At 37.6% G+C, this 26,531-nt stretch overlaps 1 protein-coding gene across 1 annotated transcript; it reads left to right on the forward strand.

Moving 5' to 3' along the window:
- Positions 1-11,969: 11,969 nt before the first annotated feature.
- Positions 11,970-25,589, forward strand: ncf1 (neutrophil cytosolic factor 1). The gene is made up of 11 exons (XM_014473471.2): positions 11,970-12,069; positions 12,212-12,292; positions 12,382-12,457; positions 17,233-17,398; positions 17,510-17,568; positions 17,898-18,020; positions 22,563-22,670; positions 22,754-22,871; positions 23,250-23,357; positions 24,762-24,922; positions 25,006-25,589. Exons 1-11 carry the CDS (start codon positions 11,998-12,000, stop codon positions 25,167-25,169), a joined length of 1,236 nt encoding a protein of 411 aa, XP_014328957.1. The 5' UTR covers positions 11,970-11,997; the 3' UTR covers positions 25,170-25,589.
- The last annotated feature ends 942 nt before the right edge of the window (positions 25,590-26,531 follow it).

A 26,531-nucleotide genomic window follows, 5' to 3' on the forward strand; every position in this document is an offset into this window, starting at 1 on the left:
CCAACGATCTTTACGTTCTGGAACCTTCTGTGGACATGCCCTTACAAGGGCATGTGGCTGACCACAACTAATCAGTTACACATGGAGCTAACATGAATTAAAACATGAATTAAAACATGAATGTTTTAACGTTTTTAGCTTCCAGGCAAACTTCCTAAACAAAGTTAATAATGTACTACAGAAGATTAATAAAGTACTACAAAAGAGAGAAGTTAAGTAAACATAAAACAGAATAATAATATGAGAATAATAATATAAAAAGAATAATATGAAAACATAACTTGTAAAATAAACTCATAAGTAAATGAACAGGAGGATAATTTTTCTAACGCTTTCTTACAAATAACTACAGTAAAATAATCATTTTAATCAATATGAAGTACAGTAGGACAAATTGTGACTCGCGTATTTCACTATTCCTCTGACTGTGACACTGCGACCTCACTCTGCTCTCAAGTGTCTTTCTTCTGAAGTCTGTGGTGCAGGTATTTTTTCGAGAGAAGAACATAGTTATTGGTAGTTGTCACTCTTTTTTTCTTCTGGGCAAAAACATTTACCAAAATTTGCTGTATTACGTATATTTAAGTACCGTAACGTTATTGGCACACAGGTAGAGAAGAAGCGCGGAGACTGTTTAGCCAATCAGGACGCAGAATACAATGCACTGTGAAAAAAAACTGCACAAAAAAATCCGCGAAGCAGCGAGGCCGTGAAAGGTGAGCCGCGTTATAGAGAGGGTTCACTGTATTGATAATCTTTAACTTCACAGAGGTAGACAGCTTTTTTTGTTCTTATGCAAACAGATTTGCTGAATTTACTCCTATCTAAAGTAAGTAATTGGATTAGTTACTTCTTCTCCTATTGACAGAACATTTTAATAGAAATTGCAGGAGCAGGTATTGTTTGGCTTTACTGTTATGTGTTGTCAAAATTTAATCTAATAAACCACCCCTAGCAGAACATAACTGCATTTTACTCCACATAAATTAGTAAAATAAAAAGCTACTGTTGTGTTGTACCTTCCAAGTCTCACATGTTTTTGTGTTTTTTCCAAAGGGACAAACAGGATTCAATGCCACACTGCTGCAATATGATTGTTTGAGCCATTGCAGTGATAAGCAGGTGAGTGTGTTCTCTAGTGGAAAAAACAGAGGTGTGATTGACCCAGATTTAACCTGCAGACATGACATGGCCTCACCTTCATGACAACACACTGCTACATGTGTGTGAGTTACAGTACAAATTGCCACAGCCAAGAATCAGCTCCCTCGGCGGAGGCACACTTCAACCCCCCCCCGCCCAAGTGTCTCATCTGCACTGACATATGGACACACACACTCATCACCTCTCCAGCTGCTCTCCCACACACACACAAGCATACATATATACATAATTCCCACTGATTTTCCCCCTGAATCATAATCTGTTCAGAGACTCACAGCGGTGCTGTGACATAATCCGGTGGACCAATGTCTGTCACTGCAGCCCATTCATGTTGTTAAAAAGCCTGCAGGCTCCAAAGCATTGTTCTGCTCTATCTTTACCTGCATTTGAAACTCATGGGAATTCAGATTTCAGCCCTGAGATGTCAAATGAATTTGCAGACAAAATCTTGATGATTACTTCAATACATGAACTACAACCTCTGATCCCACTACTGTTTTAACTTTTTCCTTTACCTTTCCTGTAAAGATGGATGTTAGTGTAGCCGCTCTCATCCGACTCATCTGTTGTACATGTACTCTGCGTTGTGTGTATAGGCAAAGGGAACCAGCAGACGAGGACACCAGGGTGTATTGCAGCAGTAGGGCAGGTTTATTCTGTTTAAAACAAAAATGTATCAGCACTCCAGTTCTTGGGCTCTGGCTTTCCCACACACACCTCTCCCCAGCGCAGCTTGGCACGAACTGAAGGACTGTGGTAAAACCAACCAAAATTCTCTGACATTCACAAATAATAAAGTAAAATGTCAAGACAATTAAAATAAGACCCAAACAAAAATAATCTGCCCACTAGTTACAATATTTTATAATTCAAACTGAAAATACACAAAATACATTAATCTAACATTCAGATAACATTTTGAAGCAACTCACATACCTGTTTAAAACAAAAATGTATCAGCACTCCAGTTCTTGGGCTCTGGCTTTCCCACACACACCTTAACAAATCAAAAGAACAAAAATGACCACATTGGCACGTTAAACTCAATAAATGTCCTTAACGTGGGAATCAAGTACCCAGTACAGTGCTGCGCTAAACATAAAACAGTTGGGGAACAACATATAGCAACTTGCGAGTTTGGCAAAAATACTTTTAGGACATTTTGAATACTTTAACAGACAAACAGAAGACAGCTTTGTACGCTTACCTCTCCCCAGCGCAGCTTGGCGCGAACTGAGGAGGAGGGCAGCGCGAACATACAGGATATGAGGAGAGACAGGAAACAAGAAAATAAAAGCTTCTCCGCCAAAATAAAATACAATTCAAAAACTAAGAAAAACAAATATACACAGGTAATGAGGATGGATTTGAGGTGGAATATAAACAGTTTTACACACTTGCTACATTAGTAATTCTTTAAGTAGTTCAATGTCTCATATCTATGCTTTTATTTTGAAGTGCTTTATTTTATCTTGAAGGAGGTTTGTTCCGTTTACTTTCTTCTTCTTGACATTCGTCAGCTGATTTGTTTCCGTTTACTGTTGAGACCACAGTCATTGATTATGTGAGTAGTAGTATTAGTCATGTGACTTGAATAGGTAGATGCTAATTATCACTACTGAGAAGAGTTGTTTAGCTGCTGGTATAGTTATATATTTTGTTAATGTCTGTTTTATTCTTAATGTATTTGATTTTTATTAAAACTATCTAGCATTTAACCGTTAGTTTTGAGCTTTGACCAGTTAGAGCTAGATTGATTCTGAGTTTTGCATCATTTAAATTTCAACAGCCCTTATCACAGAGGGAATTAATGCTGATGTTTTTTTACTTGACCAGCGTGCTTTCTGACCGAAGCCCTGTAGTGGTCAGTTAAAATCCTCAACAATGGAGCTGTTTGTTTTCTCTTCATATTGAGCATCAGTCATCAAACAGGTGTTCCCTATTAAATATTTGACCAGCTTATCAAGCTCGAATGAAAAACAAAGAGGAGTACTAAGTTAAAAAGTAGCAGTTTCTATGGTACTTTGCTGGTAATGGCTTTGTACTTGTATAGCGCCTTATCAAGTCCAGAGAACCCCACAGGGCTTCACACTACAGTCATTCACCCATTCACTCACACACTCAAGCTACTAGATACGCTGATGGTGGCAAGCTACTAGATAGTAGCCACAGCTGCCCTGGGGCAGTCTGACAGAAGCTATGAATGTTTTCCTTCTGAGTACTTTCTAAGAATACACATTATTGCTGTTAATCGATTAAAAACTCATCATATCAATCACACTCTAGTGTTGTGATTAATCACGATTAATTGCTATTGTAACACAGTAGAGAAGGGTAGTATATATATATATTAGATAAATGGGCAAATAGGTTCGGCTATCGGAGCACAGTGGAGTGTTTAAATGACACACAAAGGCAGTTGGATGTATCTAAAGAACTGACTTTAGTGACATAAAACATACAATTGACAGTTGCACAAAACACACAATTATGAAAATAAAATTACACACAATAAAATACATAAAATAATGACAATATAACTTGGCCAAGTGCTATCTCTTAGATTCAAATATTTTGGGTGCACCCTAGTAATCTGCACTCTAAATTATATTAGTCAACAGATTAATTAAATTCATTTTCAAATTGAGTTAACTCGACATCGTTCACAGAGGAGAATTTCCACCACAGCAGTTTATTATAATGTATGAAATAAAATTGGTCCAAAATGTATTGTCCAAAATAAAAAAACAATAAGAATGGAGAATGTCAGTCGGTGGTCTCACACATAACCAACTGTGTGTGAAGATGTGTGTTACACGCCTACCACACCGCAGGGTGCAGCAGGACTCCAAATGGGACAGATGAAATCTGGTTCTTTCTTTAGGTCCAGGTGGGAAGGCTCGCCATCAAGGTCAAAGGAGGATCCACTTCAGGAACAATCCAGCATAAATAAAAAAACCTGACCTGTCAACAGACAGGACCAGCAGAAATATAGGATTTTTACTAAGCTGTTCTAGCTTTAATCCTTTTTTCCAATACAATAATAAAACATTTCTTAATTACTCAAATAAAGGATATTTTTAACAACAATGTGACAAACAACAAAAACCCAAATGAAAGGCTCAGAATATGCTCACCGATCTCAATGCGACACGCCTCAGACAACTGTATAGCGTCTCTCAGTCCGGCTGCGTGGGGCACTAGACGGTGTAACAAGGCATATTTGACCTAAATAATATAAACTTAATAAAGTAAAAATAGGTTATAGCCTAAATTTTACCTTTAACTGAACGGAGAACAAGATGAACCAACTGCCAGAAAGAGCTAACGGTTCCTAACGGCTCTAACAGCAGAAAACTGAAGTTTAGTCTTTATACTTAATAAATCATTTCCAGCCCAGAAGCTGGACGATCAACAGAAAATCTATTTACAAAAGAGTTAGTTTATAATACAGTTTGTAAATAATACAGTTCGTACGAAATACTTTAACTGTCACAATACATACGCTGGCGCTGCACAGCTCAGCTGTCTCATTACGTCGGAACTCTAGGGCAAACCAACAGTACTGCAGACCCGGGGGAGAAGAGTGGGACCCACAACGGCAGTCTGCATTCTGATTGGTTCAGACGCTCTGGAAACTAAACTTCCTATTGGCCAGGTAGACCACCCAGCCTCCTTAACCTCTGTCTCTTAAAGAGGCATACCCACTTTATGTGGGTTACACTATGCTTAACTTGTAAGTTTGGAATGTAAAAATCCATGCTTTCAAAAAATGTTTCAGAAAATGTTTTATTGTCTCAAACCAGACACCTCAGTTTTTCAGGTTTTCATATACAGGAATGTTGAAAAGGAGTCATTTTGTTTTAGATTTAATTTAGAAATGTTAAGCTGAGTCTGCGTTGATGGATTTGGAATAAGTCTAGCTTGGTTTTTATCCAAATGTAATGGAACCAAGGTTTGCAACAATAGTTGCATGTTATTTAGATGGAGTTGCATTCTAAATCATCAAATCAATATAAAGTTACTGACTTGACTTACAATATCAACAAGTTATTGTCTTTCCATTGGGGAGTATCCCATACAACAATGGAAAAACAGATTTTCCTGCCTCCAAAGAAGAGGGATTTTGTTGTTCCTTTAAGCAATAAATGGATGGACTTGGACAACTGCTAAATGATAGAGTTAAAAAAATAGAACAATCCTGTATTATCCTACTGTGAGAAAATTCTGGTGTAACTTCAACAAAGTGACATGTGCAGGTGTAAGTAGCATACAACAATCCAAAGGAATGTGCAATTGAGTGGCATCATTTTAAAAAATATAGTATGTTCTTTTTTACTGGCTTTTTTGCGGCTGAAAACCTTTTGTTATCACGAAAATTTCTCAAATTCTAGTTTTACCAACTCTGCAAATCAAAATTTTTTTTAGGATAAATCTTACAAAGAGAACACAAGATTAACCATAGAAAATCTTGCCATATCTAGCAAAATGTTAAGACATTTGGATCGTTGCTTAACACTGTCTTGTCAATGGTGTAAAAGATGGGAATTTGGCGCCATCTAGTGGACACTCTGCATCTATTGATATTGACTAAAACAAATGTAATGAGGCTGCAACAGAGAACTGCTTTTAAATCATCCTAAAACTAATCCTTCAATCACTTAAACTTCAACCTGGATCATACAGGCTAATTTTGGTATATATAAATCTTAAATTTTGCCACTTATTGTCATTTTGGCAAATATTACAATGACAAGTGTAAATATGACAGTTAACCCTACGGGAACTGTCACTATAACATAAGGAGTTGTCACGAGAAAAGAAACATATCTGGTTGTCTATTTTCTGAAGGAAAAAGTACATATATATACATATATATATATATGCTGTTCCATAGTTACGTATATATAATACTCTACAAATCTCGGATAAGCCATTACAGTTAAATAAAACTAGTATGTTTGAAGGCTTGACTGTAATCAATCAAACCAATTTGCTGAGGAATAAATTAAATACTTTAGTAAACTAAACATTTTACAACTAGATATTACCTGTCTGAATAATATAGGTGTTTAACTTCTACTCATTGGGGAAAGCTAGCAGGAGTTTTTAAAACAATGTGCCAGGAGTCAGGCGTTCTCCTCCGGTATATCGAACCTGAAGCGCCTTTGCAGCTGGCGGGGCCCCTGGCTGTTAACGCAGCAGGAGCAGACATGTCTGAAAATGTCAGAGCAGGTTATGTTTTGGTGAACCGAGCAGATATTTGAGACTTACACACTTACATTCTCGCTTAAAAAACATTGTACAAAATTACATTGTGTCATTTAAAGTATAATATAACAAAATAATTTGCTGCTCTTCACCGCTATTGTGGCTCTGTCTGAACACCCAGTTTGGACCCGCAATGAATTATGGGATATGGAGGGCCATGAAGGATAAACCGGATCCATCCTTCAAATCTGGGTAAAAGGAGAACGTATTTCGAGGCCGCATCTGAAGGAGTCTTCGAATTCAGACAGGCCTTGTCGCCACACTATGATATAATCAGCCTACAAATCCGTCCTTTAAAGGATGCAGACCCTGAATTCAGGCACAGCTTATGTCTGAGCGCAAGAAGTCTTGAGTACAAGTTTTGAGAAGAAAAACATGAAGTCCTGCTTTAAAAATAAAAATGTATGCAAAGGCATTGAGAACATTGTTGGCAACCTCTCAGCCAATAGAATAAAAGTGTTGTACTGCATCTCTTTATTTCCTTCCAATGGGGGTGCCTGTGTATGGGTGTCAAGCACACAAATTTCCTTTCAAAATGTCAACCAAATGCCATTGCACTCTAGCATTCAAAGTTTTTCAAAATGTAAATAAAAATGTGGGGAAAAACTTACAGCCAAGAATACTCTGGACACCAGAGTATTTGACTGACTGACTTCATCTTCACCAGTTAGTGGCAACCTAGACTCCACCAATAAGTGTAGGTTAATGACAAGTTGTCATGAAGAAGACATTTTGAATAATATCAACTTTGCATTAAAAGTGTCATTATTTACCGGATGACAGTTTATGACAACATTCATTGTTCTGGCAAACTGCCAGTAGCCACTCCCCTCTGCTTCACCTTTCTGCGGCTTCTCTGCTGGAGTGATGAGAACCAGGTGGACTCAATCGCCTAGCAATCAGAGTGCAGGTACGTTTGGTGTGGCTGACCTGTCACTCCTTTTTGAAGAAGTGCCACAGCATGAGAAGCAAACAGTGCTGGTAGCACTTGTAAATTCAGTAGTGTGCAAAAGTTTTCTACAAACTGTAACGGACAGCCGGTTTTTCACCTATGTGGTTGGAAGGCTAAAAACTATGATGACCATCATATAAAAATAAAGATGGATCAGCTAAAGTGAAGGCTCTTTGAGTGAAATCCAGTTAAGATTCATAGTAGAGACTATCCCTTTCATGTGGGGAATCGCACAGTAAACCAAACTTGACAAAACATGGCAGTCATACAGTAAATATTCATGAAGACTTATTCATGTTCATGACAGGTGTTATGTTTATGACAGTGTTATGTCAGTTTCATGCACATCCCATGAAATAAAGTGTTTCCAAGAAAGGTCGATAACTTACATTTGAGTCGTCACCTTTCAGAAATGAAAATAAGGAATGCCCACCTCTATGGTGTGCCCGCAGATGTGGTACATTTTATTTAAAAACAAAATAAAGTCAACAGTGCAATCATTCATACACAGAGGTGGGTTAGAGCAGTGGTCCCCAACCACTGGGCCGCGGATCGGTTATGTCTTGCGGGTCAAAATTGAGCCAACTTGCAGCAGAATGAGTAACAAAACAACATCGGAGTACTGCCCCCCCCCCCCCCCCCCCCTCGAACAACAGCATCAGACTCGATACTTACGACGCACCCCCACCCCCTCTCTCCGGTCCGCAGCAAAATTGCGAAGGGCTGACCGGTCCACGCGACTAAAAAGGTTGGGGGCCACTGGGTTAGAGGACCCAAAAATTGTATTCCAGTGTAACTTCAACATGTCAAGTAAAAGTACATTAAGTTTTAATTTAGCAAGTGTAAGAAGTATTTGTTAAAAGGTCTACTTAAGTACTGAGTAGCTTATCATAACATATGATTTAATATTTTAAATGTATGTCATCAGACAGCCAAAAGTAAGTTCTGTGAAAATTGTGTTGTTTTTTTTAAAGATTAATACCATAATACTTATACAAATAGTAGGTTCAGAGACTGGTTCTAGACCAAATTTACCATGGGAGCCAGTGGTGTAGTCAGTATTTTTTTCATGGGGGTAACTTAAAAAGAATGAAACAAAAACAGGCCAATATTTCATCATTTAATGTCTGAGTGAGCCAAAGAGCCACTTGAGTCAGCTCCTGTCTTAGGACAGCCCATGGACTGCAAGTCTGTGTCTGGTGCTTAATACATTTTTTTTTAAAGTCCAATGTTTTCCAATGTGTAAGAGAAAATATCAATGACACAATGTAATGGCCTCGTGACTGTCACAGTTATGACTAATAACAAAATAACCATAGGGTAATGTAATAAAACACAAAGATTCATAACTAAGTTTGATAATTAAAGCTTGTAATAACCTATTTACGACAGATGATGATCCTTGGTTAATGACAAGCTATCATAACAAAGATATTTTAAACAATGTCAATTTTACATGAAAAGTGTCATTATTTACCGAATGATGACAACAGTCTTCTTCATGTTCATGACAGGTCCTATGTCATGTTTATGAGAGTTCCATGTAAGTCTTATGCACACCTCTTCAAATAAAGTATTACCAAACTTGTGGCTGTAACAAGAAAAAAGAATTAATGGATCTGTATAAATTTTAGGAAATCCAGTCCAGATTTTAATGTTTGCAGTCTACTGCATATTGTTCCTAAAAGTGCAAATTTGTTGTGCAAATACAACAAATAAGGAGCTTAATATGAGGTTATTCATACATTGGTAGATTAACATGATCCCAACTGGTTTTAATATATAAAATTCACTTTTTTTACTTGTGATGTTGTTGAACATTTGACCTCGCAGCTGAGAAGTAAGAAATGTTAGTCAGAATAGAGTAGCAAAAATACCCCAAACTGTATTTCTAGCATTGTGGGACAAGAAAGAGATTGTTTCTAAAGATTGTCAGCTGACAATTTCCCCAAAACTGGAGTTTGCAGTATTGTAGTACTCATATTTGTGTTGTGTGAAAGAGACAATGAAACATGGACACAAAACATGTTCATTTGAACTAGAGTTTAAGAAAAAAGCTAATAAGGCCAAAATAACTTCATACAAATGATTCATATTTTCCCATTTTCAGTCAGTCTTTGATCAGATCATCAATGTTTGGTTTTCCTGATGTCTTGAGTCATATTTCTACTGTTTACCATCAAATATTTCTCCTGATGGTAATGTGATTACAGATGTGTCACAAACCTTGGAGGGAAACTGCAAGTGACGCTATCTATTTTTGATCTAGTAACGCAACTTAATTTTACAGTACCGGGCCTTTTTCACATACAGCTATCTAGAGTGCAATTCAGGGTGTAGCATTTATTTTTTATACATACAGTATATATATATATATATATATATATATATATATATATATATATATATATATATATATATATATATATATATATATATATATATATATATATATATATATATACACTGCTCAAAAAGATAAAGGGAACATTTAAACAGGTGGGTGTGTATATGATATATAATCTTACATGTGTATTATGGTGCAGAAAAACAAAATTGAAAGCAAGATTGAACGTGTGGGTTTGTTTTTGGTATGTTTTGTTCCTGTTTCTGTTGCAAAAATTGTGGAAAACACAAATGTAGTTCAAAGCCCACACAAGTGGCACACACAACCAGATGATGCTGTGAAAAATGTGTTAAAGGGCTCCTGACAAATGACAACTTTTGTTGGAAAATCACCCACTTGCAGCATTCTTTGCATTATTGCTAAAAATAATAAAACCAGAAAGAAAAGCTACTCCAACACCAAATGGGTGTCCTTAATGTTTATTGAGGAAAAACATTTATGTTGTGAGGCATTTCTGATTGTTTTTGAGCTTTTTCTTTTTGTTTGAAGATCTTTAATCTGAAAGGAGTGGTGAGAAGTACCAGTTAGTGAAAATTTTACTTAATTTTGAAAAGATTACATTTGGTTCAGGAGTGGATTAATGTTACAAATGTGACAGCTGTAGCCCATTTTCTGTAAAGATCTGTGTTTGCTGAACCTTGTAACATTACTTCAAACGCCAGTCGATGCCTTGAAAACCTCCCTTTAATTTTTGATAGGCTGTGGCTGTGGCCTTATTCTGACATATTTAGGTGATTCCTTAAGCACATAAATGGTCACTGATTGGGAAAACGAAGAAAAAAGACACGAAGTCTAGACAGCAATGATTAGCCAGGATCATAATCATCCAGGCCCGTAGGAGTTAACTTACTGAATAGACTTAATGTTAGTCATCATGCTAGGTTAAGTCATCATGATAAAGTTAGCATTTTCATCAGCCTTTTTTTTTTTTACTTGAGAAAGCAAAATGAACTTAGTTGGTAACATTGTTGCCTTACAAGAAAAAGGTCCTACCTTTAAATCTCAGCCTGGAGTCTTTGTATTGGGTTTGGGTCTTCTGTCTGTGATCTGTATAGATTTTTTAGTTTTATTTTTTGGTACATTCTCTGGCTGCCTTTTACAGTCCAAAACAACTATTAGTTTGAGATGTTATGCTTAATTTCCCCTAGGAATGTGTCTTGGCCATTTATGCTAAGGTTTTGTAGTTTATAATTTCCACCAATTTTGTTTTGTTCTTTGGGTAGTTGGAATATATTTAAGTTAATTTAGAATCAAAATTTGTAATTAATTTTTATATTTGGAATTGTTTAATTTACGTTGTTAATTGTTAGACCCTCCTACCAATTTGAGTAATTAAGAACACACCGGGTGCTGGGTGGATTGTTTGGTAAATGTCTGGTGTGGACGGGAGGTTTTGGTAGAATGATTTTTTGACTTAAATGTCGCAGCCTTTCGTTCCAAAAAAGCGAAAAATAAAACTCCAGGAAACGCTGTGGGTGGTAACAGGTGGCTTGGGATTTGTACGCACTTTGACTTGATTCATTTATTGCAAAAGTAGAAATAAAGGTCTTGTAACTTAGTTGAAATGAAAAATAATCTCAATTTAATGTTTGAAGGTGTAAACAAAACAAGTGTAAATAAGTGTAAATAAGTGTTCAAGTGTTCAAAAACTCATTCTACCAAAACTGGCTCTCCAAGTCTCTCTTGGTTTGGCAGAGTTTGTTTTGGAGTTCCTCCTTCTCCGTCTCTTGGTTCTTTTTCTCCAAAGCAGCAGCACCGACTTCAGACGACAACTCGGCTTTCTCATTTGTCAGGTTTCTACCAGAGTCTGGAGCTGCACATTCTTCATCTTAAATTCAATGACTTCACTTTTTCCTGCAGCTCAGAATTTTTAGCGTCAAGAGACTTCCGAGCATTTTTGGCAGAATCACGTTCTAATATCAGATCGTCTCTTTCACTGGTGAATTTTGACTCAGTTTCCTTGAGGTCCTCCTCCATCCGGCTCGCTTTTTTGGAACGAAAGGCTGCGACAGAATGAATGTGTGCATGCATGGTTGCTCTTTAACTAACCAGTAGATGGATTTTTTTTTTTCTGAGGGATATTAAGTTATGCCACGCCCAAACACAGACAAAGAGGAAATGATTTCTTGTGGTGTGTTGACGACACAGATTATTTAAGCAAAGTTCCTGCAACTCTTTTGACTTCAGTTTTCAGCCCTTCAGCATGGAGGAGATCTACGTCAGGCATGTGGAGCTACTCGGCTTCGAGAAACGCTTCTTTCCAAGTCAGCACTACGTGAGTCAATCTAAAACACAAAATGTGCCAAAAAAGACTTTTTTAAATCTTGAAGTCAGGGTTTAAGGAAAAAATGTTTATTGGTCTTTAGCAAACATTTTTCTAAGGGATTCCTTGTTCATGTGATTAAAATGTCATGCAGGTATACAGACTGATGGTGAAATGGAGCGATGAGTCAGAGAAGCTGATCTACAGGACGTATCCTGAGATCCACACTTTTCATGTTAGTTCCCCTGACGTTTGTTGCTAAAGCTCTGCCAAATTTAAAACATGCACAGCTTCTGAAATGTTCCCTTTGGTTTTCCCTTGCAGAAATCTCTGAAGGAAATGTTTCCCATTGAAGCTGGACAAATAGACAAGAGGGACAGAGTAATTCCATCACTGCCAGGTAAAAAACAAACAAAACATAGTTTAAGCATTTAAAGTTGTTAATTATACCCTTATTATAAATTATATATGTCCTGGTGTAGCCACCATTAGAGAATATCAAAATAAGTTCACTGTATGTAAAACCCCCTTGTATTCTGCAATCCTCCTCCAGGAAGCACCTGTGATTAACAAACATGTGGCTGAATTCACTTCCCTTTTTCTTTCATGTACAACTGAGATGAACCAGATGAGCTGCAACTAATGTTTAAATTCACCCAGAGTTGAGAGAAAATAATGCAGAATTTAGCTCAAGGGAGTTTTAGTTCCTACATAAGTTGTTCATGTATAAAGCTTAACTTTTCTGAGATCAGGGTGTTACGATACATTGAATTCTTCATATATCTTCAATATGTTCTGGACAGTTTGGTTTCAGTCTTGATTTTGTTTTAGGGGCCAGTAGATGTGGACTTTTTCTTCTGAAGGAATGTGAAATATTTTAGTTTCACCATCTGCAGCTGGCTATATCTAACAACTGAGCAAAGTCACCATACAAATAAAAAATAATATTTAGTATCATTTAAAGAGCCTGTTTATCTTAGAAATAAACAGCAGGTAATTTTTATTTGTTTTATTCAGAGAATTGAAATTTTAGAGTTTTTCTTCCCTTTTTTTTTTGCTACAATAACCGTGTTTGTTAACCTCCTACAGATCAGTCCTTCATGAGTACCTCTGTCTCTCTAATCAACAGTCGTTCTATTTAAGATGACTTATAGAGACTCAGATAATCTTCTCAGAACAAGGCCATTGTATTAAAAAATGTCTACTTTGATTAATGACTAATTTAGAATAGAATAGAATAGAATAGAATAGAATAGAATAGAATAGAATAGAATAGAATAAACCTTTATATCCTCTGAGGGAAAATTCTTACATACCAGCAACAAAGTAATGTAAGTGAGCTGAAGCATGTAAATTTACACAAAACTTACAATATAAAAATGAAAGCAGAACATAATCCATAAAGATGGCAAAAGGACAGCATATGAAAAAACTCTGTCAATATTTAAAAAATATCCGACAATATTGTTCATTTTGGGGTTCAAACGTGAATTGGAATTTACCATTGCTTGAGATACGACATTTTTCCCGATAATGATAAATGCCTATCCCTCTGTTTTGCTGTAGTTATTCTAATTAATAATCCTCACCTTTGATGAAAATGCTGAACTAAAAGAGTTTCAAATGTGTTGTTCAAAATGTATTCGGCATTAGAACTAAACTAGAATAGTGTCGTGATGCGTTATGAGGTGGTGAGACAGACTCAGAGGACCCAGGTTAGTGTGAGGAAAATGATGATTTAATGATGTCTGAAATATTCATCCATCCATTTTCTTACACCCTTGTAACTAGAGAGGTCAGGAAGGGTACAGGTGCCTATCTCCAGCTAACGTTCCAGGTGAGAGGAGGGGTACATTTTGGACAGGTCGCCAGTCTGTCGCAGGGCAATGTCCGAAATACAAAAATCCAAAATCCAGGCAGCATAGATTGAGCAAGAAGACTAAGGCTCAAAAACTGGTAGCAACTGGTCACACTAGACCAGGGGTGTCAAACTCCAGTCCTCAAGGGCCAGTGTCCTGCAACTTTTAGATGTGCCTCTGCTGCACCACACCTGAATAGAATAATTAGGTCATTAGCCAGGCTCTGGAGAACTGATCTACACAAGGAGGAGGTAATTAAGCCATTTCACTCCAGTGTTTTGTACCTCTGGCACATCTAAAAACTGCAGGACAGCGGCCCTCGAGGACTGGAGTTTGACACCTGTGCACTAGACATCTGACTGCAGGCAAGACAACAGACTTGACTTAACAACTAGACAGCGAGACAGATTAGACAAGAGCCTGACAGAGAACAAGAAAGAGATAAGAGATAAATCTTTATTGTCATTGTCACAAGGACAACGAAATTTAAAAGGTGCCATCAGTCAGTGCATATGCTTAAAAACAAAAAATAACTGTCTCACAATTCACACACAATGTAAGAATTAACAAATAACTGGTAAAAAAAACAAAAAAAAACAACTAATAAATAAGAACAGCCACATTCTTACATACATCACTTATAATGATTAATGGTTGTTTTTGATTGCATTTAGTTTTGTTATTGCTGTCGGGTAAAAACTGTCTCTGAGACAGTTGGTTCTTGTTCTGATTGCTCTGTATCTTCTGCCTGAAGGCAGCAGTGTGAACAGAGAATGTCCAGGGTGAGAAGTGTCCTTTGTGATGTGTTGTGCTTTTCTTAGACAGCGGTCGCTGTGCAGGTCCTCCAGTGAGGGGAGAGGGCAGCCAATGATTTTTTGGGCTGTATTCACAACCCTTTGGAGAGCTTTCCTTTGAGCCGTAGTGCTGCTGTTATACCAGACGCAGATACAGTAGGTCAGTATGCTCTCTATGGAGCACTTGTAGAAGGACACCAGCAGCTTCTCCTTGATGCTGTTCCTCCTGAGAACCCTCAGGAAGTACAGTCTTTGCTGGGCCTTTTTTATCAGCTCCAAGGTGTTCATGTTCCATGTGAGGCCCTGCTCAATGTGGACCCCCAGGAAACGGAAATCAGCTACCCTCTCCACACATTTTCCCCCAATGGTTAGTGGGGTAATGTCCGTTTTATTCCTCCTGTAATCTATTATGAGTTCTTTTGTCTTTGAGTTGTTGAGGAGCAGATTGTTCTCCCTGCACCACTGCAACAGCTGTTCCACCTCACCCCTGTAGGCGGACTCGTCGCCTCCTGAGATGAGCCCCAACGCTGTGGTGTCATCAGCAAACTTGATGATGGTGTTGCTGTGGTGGGCAGAGGTGCAGTCGTATGTGTACAGACAATCTTGTGAAACCAGACCTCTTTCTTATGATTTCCAAAAAGGATACAAGTTAAATGAACATCTAGGTGTATTTTTAGTAATATTTATTATATTTGATTCAGACTGAACATTGATGCCTCTGATGTTTGGTGAATTGATCTATATCATACAGGAAGCTCTTTATGGCTGCAGGCAACTATAATGGCATAGCTCAGTACTTCTGCTTTCCATTTGCATCTGAACTGTCCTTAAAAATCATTTGGGACATAGTGAAAACAGATTTATGTAATTATTTACTCAGAAATGCATATCTTTGGTTCCTTTCTTCCTCCATCTTGTTGTGTTTCTTTCCAATAAAGACAGCAAAGCTGTCATTTTCCTCAAAATATCAAATTTGCTGTTTATGTATTCCATATTTATCAAGAGCTCTGACCATATTTGCAGTTATGAGCAAAAATGCATGATTGCTGCATCTAATCTTCTTAAATGACAAGAAAAGCGAATAGGTTACTCAGTTATATAAGCTATTAAGATTTAGAGTAGGTCAAAATGTCTCGTCAACATGTTTTAATGCATTTTACTGAAGCAGTTTAACGTCATTCTGAGTCTATTGCAAAGGCTCAGAACCAAAGAGTCAGAATTAGATTGATAATCAATATTAAAGGCAACATTTGTATATATTAGAAAGAAAATTAGAATTGAAATGTTACATGTACAAAATATATTGCACTGTTAAAATAGGGTAAAAGTAAAGTATAGTGAGTCTTGACAAACATATGGAGAAAACTGCTCCTGTATTGCTGCTCTCGTTTGAAAACATATTTCTTCTTTGGATACATTTTAATTTAAAGACATAAAAGAAATGAGAAAGAATTAAATGCAGGGATGATGCTGGATTTGATAGAAAAGAGATATCATGCTGTCACAGTTAAATTGTAACCTTCCCCCCATCTCCTATCGTTTTTACTGCAGACAGAACAAAAAATAAATATATAAGAGAAGTGAAATTAACTGCTGAGCATAACCGAAAATATGCAGACTGTGTTATTTCTATAGTATTTGTGGGCATTTCCCATGTTTCAGGTGTTGCAGTTTCAGTGTTTGGCCACTCTAGGAACGTGCAGGTTATCACTGTTGTCTTGGTTTTGAGTTCCTGTTTAAACATTCAGGACGTTTTCTGGTTTAAAAAACAGAACTAAAGCTTTACACATTCCCCTTGTGAAATGTTACCAAACTGGTGGTTGCAGAATGGAAAAGAAGAAGCAGAAAGAAAATTTAGTCCTGGTGCAAACTGCAGCTTGCTGCTAACCTTTCATCACTCAGAGCCTAAAACAGCTGGAGAGCAATGTTTCAAATAACTCTTTGTTTCTTTTGTTGCAACAGCCCATTTTTTTAGAATTAAATAGGATTTTTTTGCTAATAGAAAATGCTGTTCAGACTTTTGCAAGGTTCTGGTCATGAAAAGCATAGTTTCAGGTCTTATTTTATCTCATTTTTCCAGCAAATGTGTGTTCACTTATAGCAATTTCTGAAGTTTCCTCATTAAAGTGGCCATCACAGAAGTGGAAAGGTGCTATGTCACTGAAAAAGCTCCATACCCTCCTATCCCAACCCAAATCGCTTTGGGACTCTGCTTCAAATTTTTCAAGAAATATCTGCAACATTGATTCATCTGAACACATGCCACATTTTAACTGTGTAACGTTCTAACTCGGATGCCCCTGAACTTCTTGCAAAGCTTATAAGGAGGCAAATATGACAAATCTTAATGCAGGTCTGTCTTATGAATCTAGCTTGCCCGAAATTCCCCCAGATTCCTTGTTTGGCTTAAAGTGCAACTCCATTCCAGTATTTCTTTGAGGAATATTGTTAATATGTTCAACTACAACATGGACAACTCTGATCATCTTTAAACCTCACCAGAGAGTGGTCTGTCTCCTCAGCCCCACGGTGGGTGGAAAGCCAGAAGTCCAGAGAAATCAGGAAGATCACCTTAGCCGAGTACTGTGAGTCTCTCATCAACTTGCCGGCTCACATCTCCCGCTGCAAACATTTGTCCTCCTTCTTCAAGGTCCGACCTGAGGACGAAAACCCACCTGCACCAAACACGTTAGTATACATCACTCACAGACACAAATCAGCACCATAGAATGTTTTTTTGTTGTTGTTGTTTTTTAATTTTGGAAAAAAACACATAAAAACAGAGTACTCTTCCTACAGAATGAAAAGAAATGACACGTTTGTGGAGTCCAGGGAGCTCACCAGAGCCACTGCTTCAGGTAGGTTTTAATTCAACTGCTTTAACAGAAAATCTTTAGAAAGTTCCTGAACTACAACTTTTATTCACTTTTATTACTGACAGAGGAATCTCAGTTATTTTTAAAGGGTGAATTTGAGCATCTTTGCACGTATGAAGTCAAAACACATAAAAACAAACTGACTGATTTATGACCAATCTCTTGATGACAACAGTCTTTTGGTTTTATGATAATTTAATTTAGTTTGAAAGACAATAAAAAATACATGGGACTAGATGTTTTTTGGTCTCTCAAGTCAGTCAGATTTTGCAAGTGTTAGCTAATAGGAACCACAAACTTTCACCCTGCAGAAATTTCTGGACCCATCATCCTGGACACCTACAGAGTCATTGCAGACTTTGAGAAGACGTCGAAACATGAGCTCAACCTCTACACCGGAGACTTTGTGGAAATCGTGGAGAAAAATCAGAATGGTAAGAGAAGCATCAAAGTGTTGGAGTATGAACACGCCTAAAAGTTACAGAATATTAGCAATTGAGGACTGGAGTATGACATTCCTGACAGAAAATGTGAAAAGGGGAATGGTCAAATATCCTCCTCTTTGTTTGCTCTAGCTCTATTTTGTGGTCAATGTTATTTCACTATTATTTTATTAATGTGGGTTGTCAGTTTGGATAACCTGACTTCCCATCAAGCTATAAGAATGGAGGAAAACATGCTAACAAAATGCCTCAGACCTGCAGCCTATAGGTGGTTCTAGAGGTTGGTGAAAGTGGCTCTTTGGCTCACTTATATATTAAATGATAAAATATTGCCCTATTTTTTGTTTCATTCTTTTTTAATTGTTTTATAGGCTGCAATTTATTCACACATCAGGAAGGAATAATAACATTAGGGAGGCAACAAAAACCTAAATGCCATGATGATTTTAATTTAATTACTGTATTTTATAAGCGCATGTATGGACATATTAAACCTGGAGGGTCGGGGGGTGGTGGGGGGGGGGCGGGGCGCCGATGACATGTTCGCATAAACCTCAAAAAGTATGCAGTTGCGCCCCTGGTGCCGCGTAATTGTGGCACAGCTACTTATGTACATGTGATTATATACACACCTTGATCACCTTAAAATAATCAAACCTGTTTGGAGTTAATCTGCTTATCCAACCCTGTTTTCTTTATTTTTTATTGAGAATGAAATTACCCCACAGATACATTTCATGCGCTCCGATGAACAGACCAATGCGTTACATCTTTATGAGACAAAAACTGAAGAAAATAACTATTTATATTCGAGTGAAGTTTTCACGTCTTTTTACTTTTATTTTCTTTATTTTGTCTGCGTGTTATGTTATTGTCTGAGGATACATGCGGTTCAGGTTCATCGTTTATGTTTAAACAGTAAAACATTAAAATCATGAAAAAAACATCGGGTTTGATGCTTCTTGGTCTAATTAACTGAATGTCATCAGATTTCAGTATTTAGGTGAAGTGTATTTATGGGAATTTTGACGCTTTGTAGTTTGATATTGTCCACAGAAAACGTTTGCGTGGCTGTCGCACATTTTCACGCCAGCGAAAAAGTGTGCGTATATTTACACAAACTTTGACGCAAAGTTGATTTTTGTACATGCCGACTTGTGCAATATGGCGCCGCACATGTTTTGTGCGCACACATGCTTTATGCATGAGGCCCCTGGTCTTTTCTTGTGTATTATAACAATACAAATATGTATTGTTATAAATACAATACATATTTTGTATTTATAAAATACAAAATATATTTGTATTTTATAAATACAAAACACTGTATTTATAAAAGATATCAACATTTTTCCTACACAGAAAGCCCTAACAAATTAATGTAGAAAAAAATAAACAGTTTCTCTTCACAATATTTATTTATTTACCAATAAATCAGTATTATTTGTTCTTTAAATTGCCATTTATATTTTTCGGTCTCAGGAGATGATTGAGGGATGAAGAGACGCTGATGCCTGGTTCTTCTAGGTTCTCACGGTCCGCAGTGTTCCTCTCCTGACCCATTCTGTCTGATATCACACAGACAGAATGGGTCTGTCGGTGTGTCGTCACTGAATATCGCCGACACATTTTCTGTTTAAATCGCTCTTATTTAACTTCACTGAAATTGTTCAGCCTGGAATGTGTGTCTTCCTACTTACGTCTATATTTTTGACAGAGGTTTTGCTTCTAAGGACAGTGGAGAATCAGTGGACATTTTAAAAAGACGCGGGTTGATAGCAGCTCACCGCGGCAGCGTAGTGTCCGTTTCTAGGCAACCGTGACAACAGCGTCAGTTCGTGGAGGTTGGGGGGCGGGGGTCCTATTTAGCTCCCGCTACGACAATTTAGTTGACCTTAATATTTCCTGTGTTATGTTTTGGTAATTATTGTTGAGATCTGTGTGACAGGTGTGTCTATCAGACATGCATAGAAATACGGAACAAATTGCTCCCGGTATCGGTTCAATACGGGACACAACAATTAAGAGTCAAATACCAGACAAACCCGTAGTTTATGGGACGGGTGGCAACCCTAACAAAACAACAGCCACCTGTCATTTTATGCTAGCTTAAGCTAACCTGAATATTTACAGCCCTCCTGTTGATACACTAACATTACTTACCTATTGTCTTTCAACCACTTTGAAAAGCTTTTCTTCATCCCTCCACCATCTTTATCCCCCCCCCCCCTTCTTCCTTATTCTGTTTTCTGCCCCGGAGTTTTGTTTTGTTTTTTTCTGCCGTCCCATCTTTAGCTCTATGTTATCGAGTGCACTAGTACCACTCAAATTTAAAAGACAAAAAAAAAAAAGCGCCTCGGCGCGTTCTCGAAGGGGCGCCTGTCCAAGCTACCTGTATGTGTGTATGGGGGCGACGAGAGGGGTAGTGAAAGAACAGGAGATAGGGGTTTCCTCTGATCATTTCATGCATGCTCAAACAGTTGTTAAATACAGAAAATGCCTACGAGAAAAATTTTCCCCACAGTTATGGCGCCCCCTCTAGTGCAGCGCCCCTATGAGTTGCGTGAATACCCACTTTTTGCGCCACTGCGAGGCACAACGTAATTGTGGCACAGCGCTTTGGCTCTGATGGAGAACATCGCCAATGCAGGATTCAGAGGGATCGATTGATCAGAGATCATATTGATCTGCTGGGAAATGTTGAAGATGGTTTATTAGCATTTAGATTTCCTGGACTAATCATCCTGGAGCTCCGAGCAGAACTTTTAGAAGGAGCAGTGTGGTACCGGTCCTGCAGTCATCCTTCAACTGAGCCGCCCGCTTAGTGAATGCGCCTTTATGGACAGAAATCATCTATATTCTGTAAATGTACAATTTCTGCACATTATTCTATTTAGAATACACGTCCACATTCCCACTCAAAGGGCTCTCTGACACGCTGTCATTCTTTAAATCCCTGCTGGAAGCGCTACTGTTCTAACGGGCATTTGCACGATCTCTTTATTTATTTATTTAATTTGGATTTTTTTTCTTTAAAATATATTATTTTTGTTTTCGTGAAGTGACCTTGTGACCTGAAAGCACGTTATACATAACATATAGGATTATTATTATTATTATTATTATTATTATTATTATTATTATTATTATTATTATTATTATTATTATTATTATTATTATTATAAATACTTCTACTTCTACAAACAAGGACGTTGTCAGGTGGCAGATTTCCGGGTATTCATACTAATTTACATATGTATTTAAGGGTGGCGACAGGGCGGACGAGCAGCTGCGCTCTATTTCCCGCTAATTATGATTTATAAAGGAAAGGTGGGCAGCCACGTGCGTACGCTCAGCTTTATGCATCCGGGTTTTTTTTGTGTGTGGCGCATTTTTCTAAATTTTTCCGTATGCCAAGTTTTAGTGTGAAAACTGCGCACTCTTTTAAGCATGAGGCCCCGGGTGAGGTAATATTGGCAAGAGACGGTTACACAAAGTATTAACAGCAAGTATACTGTATCAACTACTGCTTGCATTTTTGTGTTTACAGGATTTCATGGGGGACTTAAAAGTCGTGAAAAGTCTTAAATCTGAGGATTTTAATGTGGGGTTTTTTGTGATAAACCCGTGTATATTTATGAAGTTTTGCCATGAAAACAAAGTCAATTTGCCTTTTTCAGCCAAAACAAAAACACCAAGTTATTTTGTTAAATAAGTTATTTAACTTACTCAAATATTAAATAAGGTCATTATGGTAACTTAGTTTTTAATAGTTCCTGATCCGTAGATCTTAAATTTAAATTACAGTGGTCTTAAATATGACTTACCTAATCCCCTTTTAAAATACATATTTCTTATCAGTGGATTCTTCCCCTAATGAAAATGCTCAAAACATTGGCTTAAAACATACATTGGACATACCTAACATACATACATTGGCTTTAAAAAAAAAAATCAGTATGAGATTATTCTGCTGAATTAATAGATTACTGATTATTAAATAATGCTCTTTCTAAATGTAAAAGGACAAAATATTTTCTTATAGACTGAAAAAGATGAGATTGCACATAAACTTTAAGGGCAGTTTCAAAGAAACAGTTCAAGTTGCTTCTCAGAACTTTATTTCAGTTCCACTTTTCTTGAGTCAGTCATCTGAATGCTGTTCTCCTACCAACTTATTTTATTTCATTTTAAAAGAGTAGTACATTTTCTTTAGCTCTTCTGCCCTTATTTTCTTCTGTTACAATGTGCAAACATGACATTCACTGACACATTTTCATCCTCTTCAAAGAACAAAATGTTACAAAATATACTTTTTAACTCCTTAACCTTCACCATCATAATCTAATCCAAGGAATTTTTAATAATAATAACAGTAGTAAATGTGTTTAGTTTAACATGATGTTGTTGTTCTTTTACCACATTTACAGGTTGCAAAGAATATATTTGCAACTTTATTTCAATGGGGTGTTACTTGTAAGGTAGTTTCAATGTGTTTTTGGGTTGTTATGAAGTTGCTGCTGTTGGTTTCAGGTTGGTGGTTCTGTCAGTGTGAATCCAAACGAGGCTGGGTCCCTGCTTCCTACCTGGAACCACTCGATGGACCGGAGGAGGCAGAGGAACCTGAACCGGACTATGAAGGTAAGAGATGTGTTACTTACTGCCACGAACAGCATGGTGGACATTCAGAGTACCTGTTTTCTGACAGATGTTCGTCTCTGCAGGAGAACTGCATGTCATCATCCAAGCATACCAGGCAGAGCAGGAGGATGAGATTTCTCTGGAGGTGGGAGACACTGTGGAGGTCATTCACAAACTGCTGGATGGGTGGTGGGTCGTCAGGTAAAATCTGAGCAAACTGTTCTAGTTGTCTCTTTTAGTTTTTCCATTCAGCTTTTATCCAGACCTCACCATTTTCTATATTGGTGTGCTAAGAAACCTTTTGATATAGTTCTGAAGTTTTCCTTTCAACATTAGGCATGTTTTCTACAATAAACCAGTCAGGATGTCGCTGATTTGTATATCAAACATCTTTTAGCTTCATGTAATCAGCTGCAGATGCAGAAAAACTTTTTTACAACTGATTAAATACCATACGTCTACTCCTTAGGAACAGACAGTTAATGTATACCAGCATTTGTGTGGAGAGAGATTCTTGCATAAAATGTTTTTAGTTTGTTTAACCATTTTAAAATGATTTTTTTGTTATTTATTTGCCAGAAAAGGAGAAGAGACTGGTCATTACCCTTCCATGTTCCTGCAGAAGTCTGACAGTAAAAATGAAACTGACAGGACAAACCTGCGAGGACAGAGACCTCCACCTCGCAGGTATGCAGATGGTCATGTGTTTTTAAGCTGAACTTCATGGTGTAAGATTAGAATAATTTCTTTGAAATCCTTTCTGAGAAATAAATGAATGAAGCTGCAACTCATTAAAACAGAAAGAGGAAGGTTTGTTCATAATTCGTCTGTTGTCATCTGTGGCTTTTCTTGTGCCACTTCTGAATAAAGGGAAGTGGCGTTCCTTTTTCACTTCTCCACACACAACTTTTTCATCAATTGATCTTATAAAGACATTAGACTGGGCTCAGATTTGTACCTATTTGAGGGTATTGTGGTGACCTGTACTATTTGCATATTTTACACTGTAGTTTAACCGGTATTTTTGGTGTAGCAACCCAAGTACATCACTACCCCCCTTTTAGACCTCTTTAAAAACTTCCTGGATTCACCCCTGCTCAGTAGTTTAAACCTTACTTAAAGATTAAACACAGCAGGTTTGACAAACCATAATAAATATCGTTATTAATTTAATCTCTCATAGGAGTCCGTTGCTTTCTGATTTTTCTCACTTTTGTTCTGCAAAAATCACTAAATATCTCAAATCCAAGAATCTGCCACTCTGAGCATCACTGTGATGCACAGCATTGATTGTGTTCATGTGATCAGAATTTGCTTTTCCCCTCAACGGCACCAGAACCTGCTGCGCAAACTCGGATATGTTTGCTTCTATCTTATTACTTGTGCAACAGCAGCTTGCTTGCTTCACTCCCACCTTTGCGCCACAATTCTCTGAGCTTGGAAATGGCGCACCGACGTGAAATAATGTAGAAGACAGAAATACAGAGACCTGTTGAGGAAAGCTGTTATAATCAAAACAGATTTTATTCCTAAATGATTCAAATCCATCTATCACCTAAAGCACAGGTGTCAAATTCCAGTACCACTGTCCTGCAACTTTTAGATGTGCCTCTACTGCACCACACCTGAATAGAATAATTAGGTCATTGGCAAGGATCTGGAGAACTTATCTACACAAGGAGGAGGTAATTAAGCCATTTCATTCCTAGTGTTTTGTAGCTCTGGCACATCTAAAAACTGCAGGACAGTGACCTATCAGGACTGGAGTTTGCCTAAAGTCTCTCCGCCTCTTGCAGGGCTAGCTTAAAATTTGACATCCTGCACAGCACGTTACACTGCTTTTGTCAGCACTTACACTCACTGAAGGCAGCAACATCTCTTTTTCGAGGTTTGAAACGCTGGCCTGTTAGCATAGGCTTCTTTTGCCTTTGATTACTCATTAAAGACACTTGAAATTCCTTTTTGGATCAAAAACAGCCCGTCGAAAAAGTGGTACAACTGGACTGGGTCGAAGAGCTGCTTGTGGCTCGAGAGTCACAGGTTCACCACCCCTGATCTAGACTTACCTTCTATCTTCTGTATCTATCTTAGGTCCACCATCAGAAATGCCAAAAGCATCCACAGCAAATCCAGGCAGAAACTAAGTCAGGACGCCTATCGCAGGAACAGTAGGCGTTACTTGCAGCAGAAAGGTGTCACCCCTCCAAAACAGAACTCTGGGAAGGTGCCACTGAAGGAGAGGAAGAATGAGGGTAATAAAGAACAAGCTTTGATATTTGCAGCTGGTACAATCTGAATGGCGCCACATAATCTCTCTTCTGTATTCATTCAACAGACAACATTCCCGAAGTGTCTGAATCCAGTTCAGAAAGTGAACTGAAGAAAGAAGCTCCAGTCATCCCACCGCGGCCCAGCCCGGAGCTCATCCTGGAGCGCTGCACCGACGGCACTCGCAAGAAAATGAGCATTCATAAGTCGCGCTCCAGCTCTTCCAGTTAGCACCAGGATTATCAGGGAGACGTTTCTTTTCAGCGCTTAAAGTCAAGATGTGGTGATCTGTTTGCTTCTCATCACAGCATTTCTGATGTATTAGACTTTTAATTTTGTAGCTTCTAGCAAACACATTTTCAGAGGCAAACTTTTAGAGAAACTATAGCTTCACGCTGACTGCACTGTGCTGTTTTATTTTTTTTTCTCACCCAAAACTTGTATAGTATTTAGTTCTGCATCCCACAGACCTCATTCTAATTTTAAGTGGCCTAAATATATTTTTAGATTGCATGAGTTAATTCGGCCTACTCTCATTTTGACACAGAAACAAACTCAGCTTTTAACTCCATTTTTCTTTATTTGCCTTTATTCAAGACTAAACAAATATGCTAAGAAAATACATGGGCCATTAAATGTTACTTCATCTTGTGTTTTTGTAATCTCTGCTTTTATTTATTTGCTCAATAAATTTCTAAAACAATGAAACAAATTAACACTGTAGAGTGTAAAACAGGGGGGAAATTTTGTGTTCAGTTACTTCAGTTTTCTTTATTTTCCAAATGCCAAATGAATTTAGTCATTAAGAATGAGATAATTTATTGCAGAAACTTTATTATAAACAGAACAAAGGCATTTAAACTTTTGCTTAAAAACGTAAAAGAGCTTGTGGTTTTGGTTTCTTTTTTGTGGTTTATAACCTAAATTGGCAAAAGGATAGGGAAAATAATTCTAGAATTGCTGCTGCTCAAAAAAACACATGTCGGAGTAGCTCTGTTATGTTAGTTATTTTTTCCTGTGTCTAGACTTTTGTTCATTTGTCAATTTTTTGTCTATGGAATTTCATGCTTGGACCATTAGTCCCTCAGGTATTGAATGCTATCCAGCAGGAAGAATATTTGCTCTTACTGTTTTACTTTTGGATAGCTATGATAGTTAAACATGGCTGCAAGTGATTGTTTTTGGTACTAGGAGCAGCCGAGTTGCCATTCACATTCTCAAATAATACCTGAACTACGACCAGAAAACCCAGATGAAGTCAAAATAAGTCATCATGGATGTGAGGCATCTAAACATAGAGCCAGACAAAGATTTAAAGAGGACCAGCAAAAGCAAATGAAGTGGATTGGAAGTGCTTTCCAACAACTCGTGGTGTCAACCAGAACATGTTATTGAAGAATGTTGTCTCTGCAGTTTGGAAAGTGAGCTGTTAGCATGTCTTAAGACTCAAGACTGGACCCTCTGTTAGAGCAGAAACTCAAGATTCATTGCATTTACTAGAGCTCCAGAGCTCCTACCTGCTCAGAACATTATCATCAAATCTTTAACATACTTGAATGATATAAGTAACGGCAACATTTAATTTCCCTTGGA

The sequence above is a fragment of the Xiphophorus maculatus genome, chromosome 11, assembly GCF_002775205.1.
Source record: "Xiphophorus maculatus strain JP 163 A chromosome 11, X_maculatus-5.0-male, whole genome shotgun sequence".
NCBI lineage: Eukaryota > Metazoa > Chordata > Actinopteri > Cyprinodontiformes > Poeciliidae > Xiphophorus > Xiphophorus maculatus.